This window comes from Aulonocara stuartgranti, assembly GCF_965226115.1.
Source record: "Aulonocara stuartgranti genome assembly, chromosome: 16".
Lineage (NCBI taxonomy): Eukaryota > Metazoa > Chordata > Actinopteri > Cichliformes > Cichlidae > Aulonocara > Aulonocara stuartgranti.
In genome coordinates this window covers 7,082,813-7,106,817 of record NC_138952.1, presented here as the reverse complement: position 1 = coordinate 7,106,817, position 24,005 = coordinate 7,082,813, and the positions used below count along the sequence as shown (strand labels likewise).

The window sequence follows — 24,005 nt, the reverse complement described above, 5'->3', positions numbered from 1 at the left end:
AATTTATATTCCCATTCTTCTTTAAGAAAATAAAGAAGAGAAAGTTGTCCTCCATGTGATTCTTTCAGCAACAACATTTTTTCAAGTCTTTGGCCTAAATGTCCTGAAACATTTCAAACCTCAGTTATCCTGCTGCGCATCCACTCAGCAATCACCACTAGATGGCAGCCTTGAGTCAAACTTCACCATGTTTGCCAGTTTCCCTCAAATGCTGATTTATATCCCGAAGGCCTGAAAAACCTTGATTAACATTTTAAGAGACCAGTCCCGTCATATTAGTTCACTTAAGACCAGTTCCTCCTTCGCATGCTTTAATGGGTTTGTCCCTGACTTTGTATGAAAACAGTGAAAACCCTCCATCTTTATTCTCTGATTTTACAAGCTCCTGCTGGCTACAGGAAAAACAAACTGTGACTGCAATTCATTCTTTAAAAGAACAACACTAATGGGAGGAATAATTAGAGGAGAGCCATTAGTTTTTTGACCTTTTGTAGTGGCCCTGTTTTGACTCACATTCTGATTCTCTAAAAGTCTGCAGTTTTAATGGAGGCAGTGCTCTTATGCTTTTGTCCGCTTGTATAAATCTTTTCCACACAGGATATTTTGAGACTTTACAAAAAGAAAAGCACAAACTCACTTTAGCTGATAGATGTGTTTGATGTGTTTCTAAAACACACATTCGATTTTTCCATTTTAACAATTTGACACATCTGCTTTGTTACAGTTGTGGTTGGAAGTCTTTATCCACTCATCGTGGGCATGAATAGTAATTTGGGGCTTTTTCCAGGCTGGAATGATTGTGCAGCAAACATCTTTAATGACTTTGAAAGACGAGAATTGGGTGCACAACTTTGAATATATGTAGGATTTTCTCTAAATGATAATTGCCCACTAATATTTGGTTAAACTTCAGCACATTGCACCTTGACCAGATACTTTTGGTAGCCATCAACGAGCTTCTGGCATTGTTCTCGCTCGATCACTGGTTTCCTGGCACAGGATCCCTTCACCCCCCCTCTCCCCTCTTCCTGCTAAAGGGGAGTTCTTCCTCCCCGCACTCACTAAATGCTGCTCATGAGGAAGGAAAACCTGCTGCTTGGTGATGTTTCCTCTCTGATATTTTAGTGTCTTCACTTTGCAAAGTAAAGCACCTTGATGTGACCTTTCTTCTGAATTTTTGCTTTATAAATAAAACTGAATTGAATTCAAGCAAACTTAACAAACCACCCTTTAAAAGTGAAAAAATCTCCATTTAATGTAGATGGGCACATATCAGTGCACACGACACGGGTCAGGTAAAAAAAGGCATGAACATTTATGTGCAGAAACATATTAATAACACCCTGCATTACTCTTCTTCTTCCATGTTTTTATTGGAATGCTAACAAACGTGTGAATCTAAATATTCAATATCCATATTCTTCTGCTGGATTCTCTTCTGCACTGCAGCACTGCATGGTGGAGGACTGCTGATGCAGTCTGATTGGTAAAGTGAGTCACAGTGAGCCAAACCTGTGGCTTGAGGCTTCCACTCATGCAGAAAAATAGAAATAAACCCACTCAGCCAAACTGATTATTTCTGTAATAGCCTGGAAACTGTTATCATTATGCTTAGCTTCCTCATATGGCTGCTTAGACTGACTGACACTAAAGAAGAAATGAACTTTTCTAGATGGAAAATTCCCATGAAGTTGATGCAAAACGAGACAAACAAACAAACTGGAAATCCACTTATTTATGCCAGGTTTATTAGAGCTATGAGTGCTGCTGACACGAATATTGGCCACGCTTACTGTAAGTGTTAAATTCTCCCGGCCAGCAGCTTTTTTTTCATTTGAATACCATCCAGACAGGTAAACACCCAAAGGAGCAGCCATGAGGTATTATAGTCATTATAATATTTACAACACCTGAACTTTTGCTACCATGACAACATGCTTTTTCTTCTTCTTTTTTCAACATGCACAGTACATGGGTTTGACATGACAGATTACCCCGAGGCCCTGTTTTAAATGTCATGAGTAGGAAGTCCAGCTCACAACCTATCAGCTGTGGGGCAAACAGGGATGAATAATTTAAAACTACAGTGTGTAAGCTGAACAAAGGAGAAATGGGGGGGGGGGGGTTGATGTTCAGTGGGATTATAGTATGTGAGATTAACAACAAGCTAACTGTGTTTACTCCTTTGCCCTGCAGCTACACCATCAAGACTGATCCGTGATAATAATCCCCAGCTGGAGAACAAACAACATCTGGGTGTGGAGAGAAGGGAGAGGGCGAAGCCTCAGCTGGGTGGGCGGCAGATGGTGACAATGCAGCAACACTTCTCCAGGTAGCACAGTCATCACGCTGCACTCACACTACATCCTCTCCTAAGACTGTTTATGAATGTTTTTGAGGGAGATGCACAAAGTGTATGGAGACTGTGTGAGAGTCTAAGAGGGCTTATGGACTACACAAACTATGACGTGGCTTTGTGGGGACTGTCTCACCAGAGATTGCAATAATGGTTTGCCCCAAACGTCCCACTTTGCAGTCTTCTTTGGGCTCCATTTGGGTTTGGTTGACAGTGTTCACTCATGGTAAATGCAGCTGCCTCTGCCATAGGCTGTTCATATAACATTTACTAGCAGTGCAACCGCTCTTTCAGTGCCATAAGTATCCCACACTGTGCCTAAATTTATCTGCTATCATATCATATGTGGCTGTCTCAACTTAGCCATAGCTTTCAGGTATGATGTGACATTTTGGGCCACATCTAGCCCCCAAAAAACTAATCACTGACCATTTGTTGACTCTGGCGTCTCCTCCCAGAGGCAGCCGCATACCAGATGACCAAACCACCTCAGCTGACACAAAGAAACACCAGTTCTGCTCTGAGAGCCATCTGGATCTCCAAGGCTCACCCTATCTCTAAGACTGAGCCCAGCAACCCTACAGAAGAAACTTATTTTGTCTGTTTGTATTCATCCTCCTGGAGCAACTCTAAAGTTTTTGCATGGAAGAAAGAAGTCTGGAATACTCTGCTTAGCCTGTTGCCACCACCTTCTGACTTTAGACAAGTGATGGATGGATGGATGGATGGATGGATGGATGGATGGATGGATGGATGGATGGATGGATGGATGGATGGATGGATGGATATGACTCAGGATAAATATGGCTGTCTTAATCCAGCCACAGTTCCACATTGTATTGTCTAAGTATCTGAAGTGTTGTAACATCTGAGCCACTACTGCTTCAATTTGAAACCACGTCATGACTTTTGACCACATCTGGCTCATCCAACAGCTGTCATGACCCATATCGAGCACGGCTCATGACTTTTGGGAGAGCCAAAAGTAGGCCTGAATAGGCCCAAATGTGATGGTCTTGACAGCAACATCATTACATCCATATATTGCCTGCTGCTTATCTGGCTAACAGAAGCTAGCTTGTTTTTTCAAGATTTTTTTTTTTAGAGGAACTGCACATGTGACCAACAGTGCTGCATTCAAATGCCACCAGTCAGTATCCAGAGCTAGGTGTAGACAATTAGACCCATTAATCATCTACACCTTTATTATATTACATTACAGTGTAATTACTTCAGTGCCATTACATCACCACATAACAAGCCAGTATGTCACTTAGGGTTGCATGAAGTTTTTTTTTTTTAAACTTTTCAAAAAGTTTCCCCTCTAACATCGCACCTCATACCTCAGTTTATTAAAATCCATTGGCCACAGCCCATAAAAAACTGTCCAGTTGGGATGCAAACAATCTAAAGCATATCCATCAATGCTCGCCACAGCCCGATGTGACGAACCACTGGGCTTCTGCGGTGTCGTCCAGCGGTTTCATTAAGGTAAGAGCCCACCGCAGGTCGTCTTTGAAATGAGAAGAATCTACTCAGTTTTAATGGAGTGCCCCACACTAAAAACTCAAACTCATGTCCACTTATTGATCTCCCCTCCTGGCATCTGATAAAGGGGAAATAATAACCAAGCATTATGTCCAGCCAACTGTTAGGCTACTGACGGTGCCCCGTCATCCGAGTTCGATCTGCATATGCTCAGCGAGGTGTGAGATTAGGCCTCCAATATTTGTGACCGTAAGTTAATTCCCTCCCCTGCTAAGCAGAAGATATTTGATCTGCTGCCCAATATTTAGGAAAATTACAGAAGATATTAGCCATTTTTTCACTCTCTCTCTGTCCCTGATAGATAGCAAAGTGTCAGGCAGTTAAAAATTATAAAAAGAAATAAATAATTCTTAAAATCAGAAAATAACAAATGAAGCATTCACTAAATGTCAGGGTTTTAAAAACAGCTTTATTCAGTCTTTTTTTTTTATCTTGTTACACGTCTCATCCAATGCAGTGTTTTGAAATAAATCCTGCCTCTCAGTGTTCTGTTCATTACACTAATTTTGCATCCTCTTTAAGCTGAGCTGCTAAAGCTCTGCAGGATATTTTCAGTCTCATCTTTTATTTACAAAAACATCTTTATGAGATAGCTTCAAGTTCCACTCCATCTAATATTTGATTAAATTCTTCTGTATTTTTATATCTCCTATTTTATAAAACAACTCACATGGCATCAAAACTGCTAAATAACACACACATCATCATGTAGTCGATGTAATCCAGCTGCTGACTGACAAACAGAGCCTCTGTGAGAGGATGCCACACTCACACTTAACAGGATAACTCAGTGAGCTGAAGATAAAGACTGTGAGCTTGAGTGTATTACACCAAAGTAGGGAAAGGGGTCATTACTTAAGGGGGAATGTAGGCCATTCATTCATTCATTCATACATTGTTGTGCGTGATAGCTGAGGGTCAGGCTTTGGAAAGTGCAGCCTGTGGCAAAACATCACAAAGCGGCAGCAGCATCATCTGAGGGGTGAAGGAAGAGTCACTGAAGACCAGTATCTGCACGGCTGCTGGAGCAGTGTGACACACGTACTGTAAACACATGCATGACTACACATGTGTGTCAGTGGATGGTGAAATAATAAAAGACAATTTCATCTATCCAGATGTGTAAAGTAACATTTTTAGATTGTTTTTACTCCCATAATTATTCTTAACGCTTTGTTATAAAGTGATAAACTTCTGGTGTTATAGAATGAAGCCAAATGAAGCACAAGTACCAAAAACTGCAGTTCTTCTACTGCCCAGTGAGTCAGTCCCCATAGAACCCCGTTTTAAAATGTCCAACTTTACAGAAAGAATAAACATATTTACAACCTGAGACGAAAACATTTTGGTGCCTATGGACAGTTTCACGCTTTTATGACAACTGTACAAGGACTAAGTGTTCGATAACATGTTTTAAATTTAAGGGCGCGGCTGTTTTGACCCACAGGTAGGCACCTATAGCTGCTTTGTTTTTCGTACTCTCATGTTGGCTGGTTTGGATGATTTTTAAGGGCATTAAATAACAAATAATATGGCTTACTTATAATTACTACTACTGTCACACACAGTTGCTAAGCAAGTTCTTGTTTTTAGCATTAGCTAATAACTTAGCATGGCATCCTCATGGCATTGGTCAATATCCTGCATGTGGTACTGGCACATTGCACAAACTTCACCTCCAATCAGTAGCTGGAGTTGAATCTTGGACACAACTGGGTGTTCCAATGATTTCAACAGGAATCAATGGACAATGATTCCAAACACACATATCACACATCAACCTGGTTTTGGAATGGATAAAGCAGGCTAATGTTTAGCTTCTGGAATAACCTTCCCAAATCCTTGATCTCAACCCTGTTGGAAATCTATAGACTGTGTTAGGAAACTAACCAGTTTAAATGGATTCTTCCAATTCTTCCTAGATAAGTAGTCAAATATCCATCCATCCCAAGAGCATTCCATAATACATTCTGAAAAGTGTTGTACGACTAATGGTCACTATCCAAGCACTGCATCATGCATCGTGCTGAAGAGTAGAGCCTCACTACTGCCTAATTCACCCTTGGTCTAAAATTGAAGCCCCAGAAGACAACTTTACAACCAATCGGTGACATCACAGCATCTTTTGAAGTGTAACAATTATAATCTCTGCACAGTTCAAACTCTCAGAATAATTTCTGTCTCTTGACAGCAGCTTAAGTCTGATAATTTATCTGAAGTCACAATAATTTCTGACCTTTGTACCCCCAGTAAATATGGGCTTGCTACTTTAAATCCAAATGATAATTGAAAAGCCTTATAGGTCTTCTGCTGAACTCTTTTATTATGCAGTCTTCTTCAACAGACAACAAAACAATGAGCACCACATTTGTATCAGCCGTTTCAAAAGAATGCAGCTGTAATAAATAGGCGAAGATATTGAGGCTTTTATTATGCAGAGGTCGTATTTCATTGTTATGCTATGTGTGACTGTTGTGGATTGATTTGTAGAGGTAATCGTCAGGAGGAGTCGGTGTATTATACGTCTGAAATCGAGAGTAATGAAATTCTTTAGGAGCTGATTGTGAGAACAGCTACCTCGACAGCTGCTGAATGAAACCAGAGCTTCTTTCTGGTGTATGGACTGACTCCTGTCAAAGAAAAGGTCTATCCAGTGTAACAATCCAACCCTGACTACAGTTTAAAACGGAGGGACTGGGAGTGAAAAGACAAAACAGGAAAATAAAACAGAGTAATATGTTTAAGGAATCCAATCCTGTTTCCTGAGCTCGGTGGGCAGCAGCTCTGAAATGAGGTCTGCTGGACAGTCAGATGTCTCAGCGATGAGTCTGCGATGGCGTGGCATTTACGAGAGCTCGTTATGACAGAGCCAGACAGGGCGAGTGCTTGTTTTTTTGAGAGCACTCAGCTTCACATTATATATTTTGAACACGGCCCACAGAGAGATCCTTAGACCCACTTTCCCTTCAGCGATGGACTGATGACTCGTGCAGCTAGCCTCATTTCAAATGACCAGCGGTCAGTCGGAATGCAGCGTGGCGTGAGGGAGGACCGATTGGGAAGAAAGTGGAGGCAGTAAAAACAACATGAATTTTGATGGGAATCAGGTGGACCTCGTGAGGAGCAGATGTAGTCTTATGACAATTGGATTATGCCTTTATAACCATGTCTTTCTGGCCCAAGTGTGACCCACATGTTCTGGCACTGACTCAGTACGAGTCTGCCAGTTAGATATTAGGTGTGTGGGAATATTTGAGCCATACCTGGCCAAGCCAATACGTGAAATAACCCTTAGCAAACATAGCATATGAATTTCGGTCTACATAACATCTGGCAGTACTGTAACTAAGCCATAAGTCCTAAAGATGTGAAGTTATAACTGGATAAGTCACCAGTATAATTTTATGTCACTTTTAATTATATAAGATAAACCAAAACAGAAAATACTGGAGCCTTGACAAGCCAGTGACAGACTGGCAACCTCTTGCCCTATGACAGCTGGGAAAGGCGCCAGTTCCATGAAATGGAAAAGTCATAGAAAATCAATGGAAGATAAGATAAATTTGGGAAATTCCTGTGTTAAAGCGACTAAAGATGTAAACACAAACACTAAGAAAATATCTTAAAAGTAAAGAAAAGCTCAAATAAACTCAAATAAATACACATAAAAAATGTAAATATATAACACAAAAGTGTCTCATTACAGTTATAAAAAGTTCCATTAAGAAAGATAAAAACTAACATGTTGACAGGACAGCATACCGAGTCCAAAACCACCAAAGGATGACATCTTCATCCATCTTTTATACACAAGTCCACAAGCCAAGTTTCAGGAAGATTATTAATTTTCCTAAGTGGTCACATGACAGGCTGGGACTGTTGTGGAAGGCTGAGTTTAGCTTATTTGTGTGACCCTCCACAACAGTCCCAGTCTTTCCCAATCGACAAGCCCCTAGGAAACATGATCTGAACTTTATTTCTCCTTAAATATGAACTTTAAGTTTAATCATAGTCAAAGGACATCAGTATATCTTTGTGAAAAGAATTAGCTGACTATCTATAATTGTCAAAATGTCAAAGTAAAAAAATAATTTCTTCCTCAGAATGTACTCGTGTATGACCAGGAAGTCACTACCGTACATATATATAAGATGTCCTAGCAAAAGCACTCCATTTGTTTTAAAAGAATAATCATGTGTCATTATACAAACTCATTCAAACTGCAGCGTTTAGCTTCATAGCACGGTCGATTTTGCAGAGAGCATTCATCGTGTGGTTGTTCATGAATTTAATGTTTCATTGAATTTTCCATTTGGTGGATGCAGTAAGATCCAAAGTGCTTCACTTAAAGCACCACAAGTGCAGTGTGGGTAGTACCGGCAGGATTTTAACCCCCAACACTTTACAGCACTGATGGTCTGCTGAAGCTGTTGAGCAACATACAGTGGAATCTGCATTTTACATCTGGCCTCTCAGACCGCATGTATCCAGATTAAAATGCATTTTTCTGGGCTTTAAACTCAAAGATTGCTCGAATTCAGTATCATCCCCTCCCACCACCATCCCACCCGCTGTTTTCATTTTAGCTGAGCTTGTTTCAGGTCAGTGGCAGTGACTGAAGAGAGCAATGCCAATGAAGTGCTCACAGTCGGCAGCCGGCGCTAATGGCTGTGCCGCACACATCTAACAGAGGGAAAGGCTGGCCTGGAAGTGACAGGGCAAAATGTCACTGCGTACGACATTACGGAGGCATGGTCAGCGTCCATCAAGCATACATAGCTCCAGGGGAAAATAATTACAAAAATAACAGTCAAAAGCTACACAAATATAGCTGAAGCCCTTTGAAGAAATGTCAGCAGCGCTTTTATGGATGGCTTGAAATAAAATCAAACATTAAAGAAAATCAGTAATTGATTGTTAATTTGTCCTGCCTGTGGATACTCTCATGATTCACATGAGTCAGCTGCTACCAGCCAAAAAGCTCTTTAAGAACCTTTGTTTTCCCCAAACTAGTGAGTTTTGTAAAACAGCTACACCACCAGATATAAGATAAGATAGAAGATAAGATATGTCACTTCATCTAAAATAAAAAACATAATGTAAAAGATTTTACCCATTGGTATGTAGATTCCTGTTTCTGAAGCCTCAGCCTTTTGGTCAGCGCCATATTAGCTCTATGTAGAATCGTGTGGAGCTTGATAGTCAAGGCTCCTACTGGGTTAGTCATCAAGGTCTATCCTAACAGATGGGTGTTATTGTCTTAGGCTGGTGCTAGGTAGCTCCTTCTGTTACTGAGAGGAAGACAAAGTGGAGGTAGAGAGTAGAGCAAGGCTTTAGCTAGGGATTAATCACGCTGCTGTTATTGTGTATATGCTGCTGTTATTGTGTATATATTTATTTATATTTCTTCATACATTCTTATATAGTTCTATATTGTGTATTTTGTTGTACAGTTATTTTATTTTCAACTTTAATTTATATATTTTATCTTATTCTCCCAGTTAAATTTACCCTTCATTCTAATTTGTGTTGTACAGTTATTTCATTTTTAACCTTAATTTATATTTTATTCCTTCCTAGTTAAATTTACCCTTTTTAATTTTTCATATTTATTTCCTATCTTATTCATAGCCTTTTCCTTTTTTGTTTTCTTTAGGTCACGAGCAGTTGTCCAAGCATTTCACTACATATCGTACTGTGTATGACTGTGTACGTGACAAATAAAATTTGAATTTGAATTTGATTAGTGTTCGCTAGCATTAGCCTCTTTGCTCACGTGTCATATTAGCTCGGATGCTCATCTTGGCTAGAAAAACAGACTTAAAACAAAATGTGCTAATTAGGACAAATGATTCCTTCAAGTGCCCCCTTTTTTTTTTTTACTTTGTTTGACTGTGGATAGTACTGATGACTGATAGGACAAGATGGACCAGGAAGTCAGTAGCCAAAGCTATTGCTGCTTGCTAATACACCAACTCTTTAGAGTATGCTTTAATTTTTCATTTTTAGATGGACAGGACTGTATTTGTATAAGAGGGTACCACTGAGGTGTTGCTAGATAAAGTTACTGTAGCAAATAACAAGAGAAAAAACAAGTGGAAAGAAAATTAACTAATCCAAAAGACATGCTATCTGACATTTATTTTTTAATCAGGAAACAACTGTATATAGTAGGGGTTTTTTTTTAAGAGGAATTAGCAGACATTTGAGAGAGTAGCTAATGCAAGTGCTGGATATCTACCTTAATTAACAGGGGGAAACAAAATCCATTATGCAGAAAATCTATATTGTAGCACAATCTTGTGTTTTGTTTTGTTTTTTCAAGATTGATGGAACCATAATTGGACACTAGCTTTGCAATGGAAAGTTAGTAGCTAATGCTAAGTGGAAAAACCTAATGACTAATTGTGTTTACAACTGTGTAGCAATGCCCTAATAACATACTCTCTCTTTTTTTTGTGTTTTTTGAAGTTAACATCATGTTATATTGTAGAGGACCTAAAAAAATTATGTCTTGTTATTAGTTGTGGAAAACTGTCCTCTCAGTGGCAGCTTATGCAACTTATGTCAAATTCTCATGCAGCCAACATATAAATTATAAAGTGTGGAGATGTTCTATTAAAGATCAACTGGTAACAGCTTCATATTCCCTGTTCTACACCTTTGCTTCCAATTAGTGAACTTCATTACTTTGTCCAGCAGCCTGGAAAAGTTACATTGTATTGCAGACATGTTAATGTCTCTACTCGCTATCTGCCTTATCATTAACTTTTAGATTAAGGAGAATTTGGTCAGTGACCCAAATGTTAAGGTGTAACCCCATTATCAAAATTTAAACAGAGGATGGAGTCTTAGTCTGAGGTTAGTTTTAATATATGAATGAACAAAAAGTAATAACAACTATATTTTTCCAGTATGTCTGTCTCCGAAATGTGTTAATGAAATTGTTTTTATAAGCTGTATTGGCATTATGAGTTAAGGGGTACAGCAGGTCATCTAATAATCAGAGATTAAGATTGGTTGTTTGATCCACAGCTGCTCCAGTCTGAATGCCAAAGTATACTCAGGCAAGACACTAAGCCTTGTGTGAATATTAGCTAGAAAGCACATAGAAAAGACAGAAAAACACTGCTGGTATGAATGGGTGTGAATGCTTAGAGTACTCCAGTAAAATTTAACAGTACTATATAAGAACCAGTCCATTTACCATTTACTGTCAGTGAGGTGGCCCATCACTTTGGTCCAGTTGGGTTCTTTTAAAGTTTTCCTGGTACCCAGATGATGAATCCAGTGATCAGTCTCTGACTTTCCTTCAAGTTTCTGTGAGATGTGTTAAGAAAATTTTGGTTACTAAACAGTTGTCTTATTGGTTAATCCACTGCCTGGAGCGGGTTCAATGACTTAGATGAAATGGATGCTTGGTTAGGAATTCTTGTTGTCACATGTAAATGCAGTTGATTCAGAGTAGTGCAATTTTTCAACATGAAGAGGTTAATGTTGCAAAATTGTGCATTTTAAACTAAACCTTCATGTTTTCCTGAACCTAAACAAGTATTTTTGAGGCTTAAACCTAACCTTTCACCAGGGTCTTGGATTTTTCTACGCATGTCCCCATTGTGAGAAAGGTGCAGGCTTAGGTGGGCATCAATAATGTTGCCGCCTGTGCCCGTGTCCAGTATTTCCAGTTGTGAGAAGAGTCTGAAGCGTTTCCTGCTCTGTGCTACATGTGAGAAAGGGAAACTTTAGGCCCTTTTTTGGCGATCATGTGTGAAAAATGTAAAACACCACAACAAATGGTATTTGGTGTCAGCGGCTGAAAAGTCTAGCTGTATCCCAGACACCAAAATGCACCTCATGTATATCTCAGAGAAGTTAGGGTTTTTTTTAACAGCACTGCAGAGACTGAGTTGCCCACAGAGGCCAATGCTCCCTGATTCTAACCAGTGATAGCAGGATAACATAGAAAATGGTAATAGGGAACAAGATATAAAAACTATTTCCCATTAAACTGAGATTAGATTTTAAGTCATGAGTTTCACAGAGCTGCTAGCAGGGATATAACCTTACTCCCTCTGTTCAGCAGCCTCCTTGAGCACTTCTGGAAAGAAACCAAGTCAATTGAGAGCCATAGAGGTATAATCTCTCTAGTTTTCACTGGGTCTCCTCCAGGATGAGGGCTGGGGGGTTCCGGGCAGCGCTTGAACCACTTCAGCTGGCTCAAATTGATGTGGAGGAGCAGCAGCTGTGCCATAAAATGTCTATGGTTAAAATGTATTCTAAAATATAAATTATCCACAATAATAATTAGCCTTTTACATGTCCTGCAACACTTAATTGCAATTAATTTATCTCTCATTAAGAAGATTATATTTTAACAGGTTTGTTTTCTTCCTAACCACAGCATGGAGGAGACGGTGCGAACGCTACTACAGAACCAGGACTCACTGGAAGGGCCCAAGGTGGACCCACTGGACCTAATGAAAGCATACAAGGTACCAACACACTTTCAGTCACAAGTTCTTTCTTTCGGGTATGGAAGTTTCAGAAAAATCTGAAATAATGTGAAACAGACAAATTACAAACATTATTTGCAATAATGTCTTGAACTCTAACAAGAAAATAAATTAACAGATGATATTTTTCATTTACTATATAGATGAAATACACGGGGTGATTTACTTTTAGATACACTATTGATCTCACTTTAAAATTCCTTTTTTGTTTTTAATCAAGTTTATAATACATTTATGCTTTGTGTAGAAGTGGGTGGTTGATGTGGTTCATTTTCATGTGCTTGCTGGAGTATTAAAAAATATATATAATAATGGACACTTTGCTGGGATGATGCATAGTTTTAAAACCTGCTGTACGCATGGGAATATCCATCCATGCAACTGCATATGACTAGGGATCAATGAATACATTTAAAATACTTTTTCCACACAGTCTTTTTAGATATTTGTGTTTATGAAAAAATATCGTGTTTATGGAACTACCAATAATGATGCAATAGTTTAGCTTGCGGGGGTCTGCGTTGTGTCTCCAGATAGATCCAAGTCCCCACAATGCAATAATTTTATTGTGTTGTGGGAACACAGAGTCACACATGCTCCAGATCTTCAGCTTTGATGTTGTTTATGAGTAATGTTGGTGTGGCTAAATGTGCAAATCACAGGAGCTAATGAACCGTATAGCAAATGCAAACAAGTCTCATAATTAGGAATCTCAGCGTTATCCATCTTGTCCTTTTCATACTTCGATCCATCTTCTCCTGTTTGAGTCAAAGCTTTTTTTAATGTTTGTATTCTGCAGTTTTATACTAATAATGCAAAGTGAAAGATGATGCATCATTGTATTAAGGGCCAGCCTCATGTGCAGGCAGTTTATCATCTATGAGTGATGCTCCAAAAAACACATTAGAGTGCAAAATGCATGAAGCTTAGATTGCTTGAACTGTGTGTATCAACCAAAACAGTGATGGGAAAAAGAAAAGGATGTCCTACACTGCTACATATACTCCATGTATTGTATGTTATCTTCTTCTCTCAGCGCTCACTTTAGTAGTCACCACAGTATTTCTAGGATCTTTTTGTGTCACAGCATCCCCTGCATGCCCTCCTTCACTACATCCATGAACCTCCTCTGAGGTCTTCCTCTTTTCCTCCTCCCTGTCAGACCCATATTCAACATCCTTTGTTCAGTATATCCTTTATCCCTCCTCTGCACGTCTACAAACCATCTCAGCTTTGACTCTCTAAATTTCTTTCCAAATCCTCAAAACCAAAGAGTCTCTCTGATGTATCTATTTCAAACTTGTCCATCCTGGTCAATCCCAGTGAAAGTCTGAGCATCTTCAGCTCTGCTTCCTGCCACTGTCTCCAAACATCTACATACAGTACTTTTATATTCTATGTTGTAAACTCCATTTACTCTGTAACTGAGTATCAGTAAAATGATGAGAACATCACAGAGGCAGCTCAGCTCTTTTTAAGGTCTTAACTTATATCCACTGAAAGTGTGGGAATTATTTTCTCTGACATGGATTATCACTAATCTCAGACTAAATACTTTTCCCAGTTGAAGTTTAATTGAAAGTTTTCATTTAGTCTAAGACTATGCTTGATCCATGACTGGGAAAAAGGCTAAGTGCTACTTATTTCACTGCTAAATCTGTTCTAATACCATCTAAAGAATAGGGACTGTTTACTACTAACATGTTCTTATTCCTGACTTTCCTAGAGTAGCTTTGCATGATTCACAGTTCAGAATAATCCTTACATTACATAATTTTCTCTGGGATCGATAAAGTATTCTGATTCATACCATAATAATAATAAAATAGTAAAACAGAAAAACCATCTTAAGTGTTGTCAAGAGCATGTCAAAGCAACAGGAGGTAATATAACTCTAACCTTGAAGAAACGTTGACCAGTCCAGTCCACATACAATAACACATTCTGACATGAAAAGAGGAGATAAAAGCCCTTTTTTTTGGAGACTATTTTTTAGGGGCACATTTGTGGTGAAGAAAGTGGAGAGAGAGATGGAAGGCACAAACTGTGGTCATGTGGCATACCTGCTCACCCACTGAGCTAAACTAGCATCCCAAAGGTGCACACCTTTGATGCTGACTTTGTTCGTGTCTAAATGCAGAAACTGAGTCTTTGAAAATCTTCACTGTGGCAGGAGTTTGTGAAAAGCTCAGTTTTCAGTGTCCAAAATGCCGTTCATGTGTCGACAAAAGTCCACAGCACACAGAAAAAGTGCCAAAATACACGTGTACGAGTACAGACAATCCATTATAGCCCCTCCCCCTTTATGCCAACTTTATTCTTATTGGCTGCCACTCGCAAACAATATGTGGGTGGAGTTTCTGTGCCCATAGCCAAAGCTGTGTGCCTTAAATGACCATAATAGAGATATCTCATCTCTATGACATCATAGAGGGCCAAGATTGGAAAAAAAATGTGTGAAACTGAATGTTTAGAGCAGTGTGCCGTCTGAGCTTTTGTCTCACAGGGATTACGTCTACATTCTTTGACCTTATTATTTTAAACCTTAGCCATGTTTAATATGAAAATCCATCCCAGTTACAGGTAATATGAGACAATCAAAAAGGAAAAAGCACAGTGGGTCTAATTTAAGTGTAGATAAATGGTATGGAGTTCCCCAAGACTCCATTTTGGAGCCTCTTCTTTTTAATGTCTACATAATCCAGTAGCCTAGAGCACTAGCTGGCACATTTTAGCATAAATAATAGAAGTTTAATAAATCTTTGAAGTGAAGCAGAGCAGCTTTATTTATGCAGTGGCTGCAGCTCTCAGTGTGCAGCTCATCAAGATTTATTGCTCTTATAACTGGAGCTTTATGGAATATGGAGCATTTAGTTTTCATCTCTTTGTGACTCCAAGGCATGCATGTTTGATATGCTCTCTGCTTTCCAGGACAAACTCCTGGAGGAAATGTGGAAGCAACAGGACAGTCTGGAGGGTCCCACATCTGCCACACCAACAACAGAGATGTCCACCTCGCCCGAGGCCGGTGGTGGCGACGGCGGTTTAGAGGACAATTCAAAGGACAGCAATCCCCTGTTGGAGCGGCTCAGAGCGCTCGAGGTAATAAAGTGGATTGCACGGTCCAGTTCTTAGGCTTCGTCCACAACTTTTCACTTTCACCATGTCAGACTGAGAAATATGTTTAATTAAACATATTACATTTGATGGTTAGAAATAAACAGGTGGCATTGGATGAACATAACTCTGACTGCTGTATCTTTATGTAGGAAGGGTTATTGAGTAGGTGTTAATGGTTGCAAAATTATGTGGTTGTAGGCCACCCCTAATGCTTTCACCGTGACCGGTTAAGAATATAAACTATGTGTTAGTTTTTCCCACTCTCAAAAACAGTGAGGTCAACAGCAGGTAAGCCGATTGTGCTGTTATAGCTTCAAGATGCCATTCACAAGGTGTCAGACAACATTATGTGGTGATGAAATGTAAAAGTGTTAGCCGAAGCCTAGGGTGCTTTACATTATTAAAGAAATCAGAAGAAAAACTCAAATCTCCCAGAAGCAGGGAGCATTAAACACATAGTTTTTAAATGTCTATGTTATTCAAGTCAGCCTCTTAACACAGAGTTCCTGCACCATTATTAAAAGAAAACGAAAGCAATGCTTCTTAAGACCTTACGCCATAAGAACCCAGATCCATTTCTCCTTTAAATTATATAGAACATAAAACAAAGCAACCACGAGATTCACATGACACTGAAGTTAATTTCTTTGGATTTCTGACTTCTGGGCAGAAAACACAAGTAATGTGAAAAAGTCACTTGAATTTAGGATTTTCAGTAATTGTCAGCAGGGTTTCTGTCATACCCAGCAGCTGCTGGCCCTAAAATTAGCATTAGTTCATCTTATTTTCCTGTTTTAGGAAAGCCATTTGATAATGGCGCTACATTTTTTTATTTTGGTAGGTAAGTCACATTTATATATGTGCTATATATATTCAGCTGGAGCTGAAGAAGTTAAATTTGATGGGTGGTGCATAGTTAATTGAAAACAATTAAAACTAGGTGTTGTAAACCGTTTGGGTGGGTCATTATGTGGGACACCACAGAGCCTGTGGACAATAATGGAAACAGTTCAGTTTCTCTGTGATTGTTGAAGGTTTTTAAGTCCTTGTATGAGCACTGCTGATAAATAAAGTTAAAGACAAAAGTGGCATCGTTGGTTTTCTTGTGTTATAAATAATAGTTTTGTTGATCTTTACAAAATCCAGAGTTTTACCAATAGCGGTTTTCACAGATAAAAACAAGATGAAACAGTGGTTGGAAATTGAAGCACAACCAGAATTACCAAAGCTGCGATCTCATTGCCTCTGAAATGGCTGCTTTGAAGACAAGACCAGTATTGCAACCAGTCACAGTCAGCCGCCATCTTCACAGTGACTTTGGTGAGTCCGAATGGCAATAAGATGCGTTCGTTCTGTCAGGCTGGCAATTACATGCAATTTGTTTGTGATAATAAATTATTAACTGTGAAAAATTGGTCAGTTATCTGTCACTTATCTGTTTTCATCTTTTGCAAATCTGTTGTCCAATCACATCCAAAGAAATTACCATTAAATATAAAATCACTACTTACAGCCAGAACCACAGATTCTTCCCGATAGTGACAAATCTGCTGCAGTGTGGGAGCCCAGCAAACTTGCTATCACCTTGTAATAAAATGATGAGTTTGAGCGTGCTGAACTATCAACCATCTAGTTTTCCTTGTCGTAGGGTGGTTGCCATCCTATTTTTACTCTAGTGCGACTGGGTTATTGTGTAATAGTAGAACTATTTTAGTAGTATAGCACCCCCTAGTGTTACAGACCATGTAATTACACCCTAAAATAAATTTATTTGATACGGATTTACTAATATATAGAAATTATAGTCAGTAGCAATATTTTTAACCAATTTAAAACCTATTTAAAAAATTTCCTTTCATTTCAAAATTTAAGACTTTTTAATGACCCATGGGAACCCTACATTAACTAGGTTACACGTTACCTGTTCAGATTTAGATTTAGGGTCACATTTTTGTATGGCATTTTCAGTTATTTCGCATATTCAGAAGGAAATCTTGTTGTCCAATGGCATGTACGAGACTTTAAATTAACACATAAATCTTCTAGTTTCTGAAACTATGCTTTTTTAGCATGTGGACAATGTGCAGGCATAACCCTACCCCTACATGGTTTGCCAGTAACCTGGTGGATGTTAAGGGGTAAATTGAATTGCTTGCAAATGATAATTAACAGCCATTATATGTTGCTCAGAGCATCCAAGTCTGTATGGTGCTTTCATTTTTTTTAAACAGTGAGCAAAGCAGAAGAAAAACAAGCACACACATCGTGTTTTGTAAGGCCTCTGTCCATCTTTGAATAGGACAACAAAAGAGGCTCTATTATGTTGAAGCGCGGTCCTAAGGGCACAGAAACTGCAGAAGACAAAGGAGTTATTCATATCCAGGAGGTGATAATTAAAAGGCTGCCAGGGTAGTTAACATTTGGAGTCAGTGTTCCAGTGAATGTACAGTATGCACCCCCCCACCCCCCGTTACATCTTCCCTGCTGAATAGGTCATAGGACTCGCCATCTGCTGAGATCTCGGGCAGCCATTATTGATGGAGCTTATATCCACTGAAAAGCCTCACAGAAGAAAAACAGAGAAAAAAAAAGAGTGAATTCACTCGGCTTTGCTTGTGTTGTTCTGTTGGCTGTTCAACACAGTCTCACAGCAGTCCATGAAATACTCATGAAATTTAATCTGCTGCTGCTTCAGGGATACAAATTCTTCTTTTTAATGGGGTTACTGATCATACATTTCTTTCTTTTTTAAAATTTAACAGTTTTCAAAGTTTTAAATTTTTTTTAAACCTGTTGTATCAAGAAATGACTTAAACAGAAGCTGTCTGACAAATTGAAATAGGCAAAAAGATCTGAAAAAGCAACACATCTATCAGTATGGTAAGGGTTATAAAACCATTTCTTAGTCGTTGGATTCCGTTGCACTACGGTGGGAGCCATTATCTACAAATGAAGAAAACTTGGACTGGTGGTGAAGTGGCCACAGGAGTAACTGGCTGACTAAAATTATTCCAAGAGCACATCAACGAGTCAGGAGGTCAAGGTCACAAAAGAACCCAGAACAACATTAAAGAACCATAGGTTTATCATGTCTCAGTTAAGGTCAGAATTCATGATTCAACAATAAGAAAGAGACTCTGCAAAAATGGAATCCATGGGAGAGTTCAAGACAAAAATCACTGCTGACCATAAATAACACAAAGGCTCATCTCACATTTGGGAAAAACCATCCTGATGATCCCAAAGACTTTCAGAAAATATTCTGTGGACTGACAAGAAAAAGCTTAACTTTTTGGAAGGTTTGAGTCCCATTACATCTGGATTGTAATGGGACTCAAACCTCATACCAGCAGTCAGACATGGTGGCGGTAGTGTAATGGTCTGCGGCTGCTTTGCTGCTTCAAGATGACTTGCCGTAATTGATGGAACCATGAATTCTGCCTTTTACTGAATTCATGATTCTTCTGAAGGAGAACGTCCAGCCATAAATTCCTGCCTTGAAGCTCAGCTGCTCTTAGCCTATGAGGCAGGACAATCATCTGAAACAAAACAGGAAGTCTGCCTGAAACCAAAATTTGAGTGGCCAAGTCAAACCCTGGAGGTAAATAAGAATTGAGCTTGAAAAACCTCAGATGTAGGTCGAGGCTGAAATAAAAAATTCTGCAAAGAAGATCAGGCAAAAAATTCCTCCACAGTGATGTGAAAGACTTGTTGCCAGTTATATTAAATGCTTGATTACAGTTTTTGCTCCCAAGGGTGCCCCAACCAGCTAATAGAGGCCAACAAGGGGGGCGATTACTTTTTCACACAGTTTGGATAATTTATTTCCTTTAACAAATTAAACTGCTTTCTTTATTAAGTCAAGTAATCTTTGCATGGCATAAACATTTGTTTGGTGATCTGAAACATGTAAGTGTGACAAATATGCAAAAGAATAAGAAGTCAGGATGCTGGTGGATACTTTTTCATAGCACTGTACAGTATGTGTGTCTAATTTTGCATCCAGCATGAGTTTAGTGATTTCCGGCATCAGTCCATGCATGATTTGCAGTGATATTTTAGTGAAAGTTAATTTTCCTTGGTAATAACCTGGTCAAAGCCTGTATAACGAGTTTGTCATTAATGATGGTTTTTTAAAATAAAAGAACACCTTAAATTGCATCAATTTTCCTGCCTACTCTGATGACCCTAAATGGATGATTCGGAGTGTGTTTTTGTGGCTTTCACGCTGTTGCTTCTTCATGGTGGCTGCCTTTATTTTATCCACATTGTAATTAAACTTTAATGTCAAACTGAAGAGTGAGAGAGAGATGCACATTAGAGAGTTTTCAATTTAGGTTCAAACTACTTTCCAGTCATTATGGCACACTTGGGCACCTTCCACATAGTCCGCCACAGAAAGTAAAATATTTGCTTTGAAAACCTCCAAAAAGTGAGAATATAAATAATAAAAACAGAGTGAACCGACTTTCTTCTAACTGAGGGGAACTGCTGAACTGCTCAGCTCCTCCACCAAGTCTGAGTTTTCAGTGAAAGTTGACAGTTAAGTCTGAAACACTGATTGATGTGATGGTTTCTGCAGATCGAACAAGTTAACGGTGCACAAACAAGGACGAGGGAGCCCGACTGTAAGCGCGCTGCCAAACATTTACAGCTTTGCAAGTGATTTATCTGTACATGCAGGATCACTTTGTGGGGGTTTAATATGTTTCGCAGATGCAAAAACAATTTATTTCAAGCCAGATTGATTGACACCTATAAACTTTTTTTTTTACTTGCAATCTACACATTGACACATTAATCCATCAGGCTCATTTGTAAAGATGGTGTAATGCAACTGCAAGAGCAAGTGTGAACTCATAACATAACAGGCTGAAAGACTCAAAGTACAGTACCAGAACTTGCTACGCACAAACGCACAGCTTGTATTTGCAAACACTATAAGACATGCATAGGACTGTATGTACTGCGATACCAGCAGATATACTTCATGCAAGTGTAACGTGAGGGTTCACTAGATGGTTCGGAATCTCTCTGAATAATTAGGAACAGCAAGATGGAGACGGATAACTTTTTAGCAGCCGCGTTACTCTCAGCACACAGCAACAACAACCCACACTTCCTGTGTGCCGCCCTCATGAATACTTCACTGGCCTCTCAGAAGCCAGGAAATCTTATACTCAGATCAAAACAGGGAAAACAACCAGGTAGATATAACACATACTTATTACATGTTTGAACATGCATGTCTAAACATTCAAACATGTAAACATGTAAATATCAAAACACGTAACCACCAAATAGCTACATAACTAGCTTTATAACCTTTGTAAACACCTCTTTGTATATCAAATTAGATTTAAATTTACTTCTACACTTTACACAAGTATCAGTATAATGACAATTCAGTCCAGTTCAGTTCATTTATATAGTGCCAAATCACAATAACAGTTGCCCAGTTGCCCAGACATGAAATTTCCCACTCGTGGGACTAATAAAGGTATCTTATCTTATCTATCTTATCTCAAGGTGCTTTGCATTATATATAAAAAAAAAAACCTTCAATAAGATAGAGCAAACCCCAACAATCAAATGACCCTCTATGAGCAAGCACTTGGGGACAGTGGGAAGGAAAAACTCCCTTTTAACAGGAAGAAAGCTCTGGATGAACCAGGCTCAGGGAGGGGTGGCCAACTGCTGTGACCAGTTAGGAGCGAGAGGAGGAAGACAGGACAAAGACACACACTGACACAGCCAAGCTGCACAAGACACAGCAGCCAATGCCAGACAGATGCTAAGTTAGAGCTGGCTAGCTAGGATTCATAGACAGTATGAAAGATGCCACTCAGTGGTTATGAAGCTTCAAGATGTTTTGTCCATCGCCATCTTGTTCTTTAAACCAGGTGTGACCAGCGAGTCTGACGGGTGGACTTCATTTCTAAGTTGACTTTAGCCGGCGTGGCTTCCTGTAGATGCTTTAACCAAACGGGGAATTTAGGCACTTGGAGCAGAAAGTCACAGATCCCTCTAACAGTCTATGTGAAGGACAAAAGGTCAATGTGACCTCAGTCCTCTTCCAAAAGAGTCGGGGGATGTCTTATTTATTAAGTTAGTCAGTTTAGACTTCAATAGAAAATGAGGGTTTAAAACATGACAAAGCTACCTAACCCACATTTAAATCTCCAAAGTTCTCATTTTAAGAGTCAAGTAAACCGTTTCCTCACGCCTGAAGCCAGTAATCAGCATCATTTCAGCTGCTGAAATACTGTGTTGTTTACCTCTGCCTGCTGCACAGGGATACAGGTGGTGTTGATCTGTGTGGGGCGAGTTCTTCTTTGAACTCTGTTCATTCCTGTGATCAGCCATTTCTGTGATCTTCTGTGAACTTGTTGTTCCGAGGAGTTGCCCACAACACTAAGTGAAAACAAGCCAGCTCAGGTGGCCTGGCCTTTCAGATTTACAAGAATAATCACTTGTGTAGAAAGTCGCCCGCTGAGTTCCCAGAATGGTGTCGGGCCTGAACCTCTGTCAGTAATTGAATTATAGCTGAGGTACCTCAGGTCAGCCTCGCAGACACAGTGAGGGTCTGCAGGATTAAGTTGGGATGCCTGAAATTTAAGGCATCGTTCATTTACGACCATCTCTCTCCAGTGAAACCAACAAATCCAAGTGCTTCAGGGAGAGTACTGTCTAGATAGACAACTCACCTCCATCCAGAGAAAACAGCATCAAGACCTTTAACGTTTCTCATAGTTCTATAATTAATCACATTTTCTATCCTACATATTTTTGTTTATTTTCTTATTTATATGAGTGCGTTCAGAAATTATTAATGCAGTTTGCATGCGTGCGTTTTGTGTCTGCAGGCAGAAAACTCGGCTCTGTCGATGGAAAACGATAACCAGAGGAAGCAGTACGAACGCTGTTTGGATGAGGTGAGTGCTCCCACACTGCAGAAGATATACAGCATGTATTTACAATGAAATCACACTTTTATTTTTCATTAATAATTAAGGCTTATAAGGCTTATAATTAAGGCTTATATTTGCACTGATTTGTACCACCAAAAATGGTCATTCTCCAGTAAATGGCATTTTTAGGGTCTGAAAAATTTAGCTGGTATACAGTACCAACCTACAGTGAGTCAGTCCTCATAAAACCCTAAAAAGACTGCACATAAAAAACAGAAGTTTACACCGTTACACGTTTAGTTACGAGATCTAATGCTGGCTAGCTTGATAAGCAGGCTGCATCCATAGACTGTACTGGACTGTCCATAGACAGACAAAGTCATAAAAGACATAATGAAACTCATCTGTAATTCTTATCAGGTCTAAAAATGAAATAAAAACAACCTGAGATGAACAAAAGCACATGACATATGACACAGAGTCATTTATTGAACAGTAATCAAGCCAAAATGCAGAAGTAGGTGTATGGTAGCAGAATGCTGAGGACGACAGACATCAGCAGTGATGCCCAATCAGTTCTGCAAAGGGTTATAAGGTTCTTTCCAAACAATTTGAAGTCCATCATTCTCCAGTGAGAAGGATTGTTCATGAGTGGAAAACATCAGGACAGCTGCCAGTCTTCCTAGGACTGAACGTCCCAACTAATTTATCACCAAGGTCGGAACAATGTAACGCTCAGAGAAACTGCAAAAAACCCAAGACATCAATCTCGGACTCAGTTAGATATATGTAAACTTTAAAGGGGCCTCCCTTGGTGGAAAGCAAGTTAAGAAAAACCTCCTTGTGATTGCCCTGCGTCACCTGCAGGTTAATCAGCTTATCTGCAAGCACTGCCTGACTATCCAGTGTTTGCAGACAAGTCAGCATCTTCCAGCCAAACTGTTGCAGCTAAACCCAGCAACCTGCTAGTGATCAAAGAAATTCCAAGGAAGTTTTTCTCGCAGCACCACGTACCTGTTTGCAACCAATTTCACCTAGCAATGCCCAGCAACCACTCTCCAACCAATCAGGGGATACTATTTTTCTGAACAGGTGTGTGTGACCGAGGCCTGAGTTTGTCCTAATGCTGTGGATGCCCTGTATATACTCTGGATGCAGCTCACTGTGGTAATTTACATGTTGTTTTCACATCAACAACCTTTCCAATTCCAACCATCCAAAAGGTAAATGAATGTAGAGAGGATTATTTCTTGGAGTGTAAGATGAATTACCCCCCCCCCCCCCCAAAAAAAAAAAAACCAAACAAACAAAAAACTAAAATGTCCACACAGTGCTGTCTACTTCTCAGGACTCCGACAGTCTTGTGATTGTAGCTACAGCAGGAGACGCACAAACACACTTTGTTTATTATGAGCACTGGTGGAGTCTACAGAGGGATGCCCAGGGCCCTGTGCTTCGTACGTCGCTTACTACATCCAAGATCAAATGAAACATCCAAGACCAAATCATTGCGCTAACTCTGAGCTCGCTATTCCGGTTCCCCGAACACACCTGTTG

At 39.5% G+C, this 24,005-nt stretch overlaps 1 protein-coding gene across 4 annotated transcripts in view; it reads left to right on the top strand.

Moving 5' to 3' along the window:
• Nucleotides 1-24,005, top strand: part of LOC309691069 (nck-associated protein 5-like) — a 102,451-nt gene that overhangs the window by 17,267 nt on the left and 61,179 nt on the right. For all 4 annotated transcript variants that reach the window (XM_082508602.1, XM_082508601.1, XM_082508600.1 and 1 more), the window contains exons 2-5: nt 2,197-2,332; nt 12,306-12,396; nt 15,349-15,519; nt 22,404-22,472. In XM_082508602.1, coding sequence (XP_082364728.1) covers nt 2,304-2,332; nt 12,306-12,396; nt 15,349-15,519; nt 22,404-22,472 — 360 coding nt within the window. In that variant the 5' untranslated portion in view covers nt 2,197-2,303. The remainder of the gene's footprint in view (nt 1-2,196; nt 2,333-12,305; nt 12,397-15,348; nt 15,520-22,403; nt 22,473-24,005) is intronic.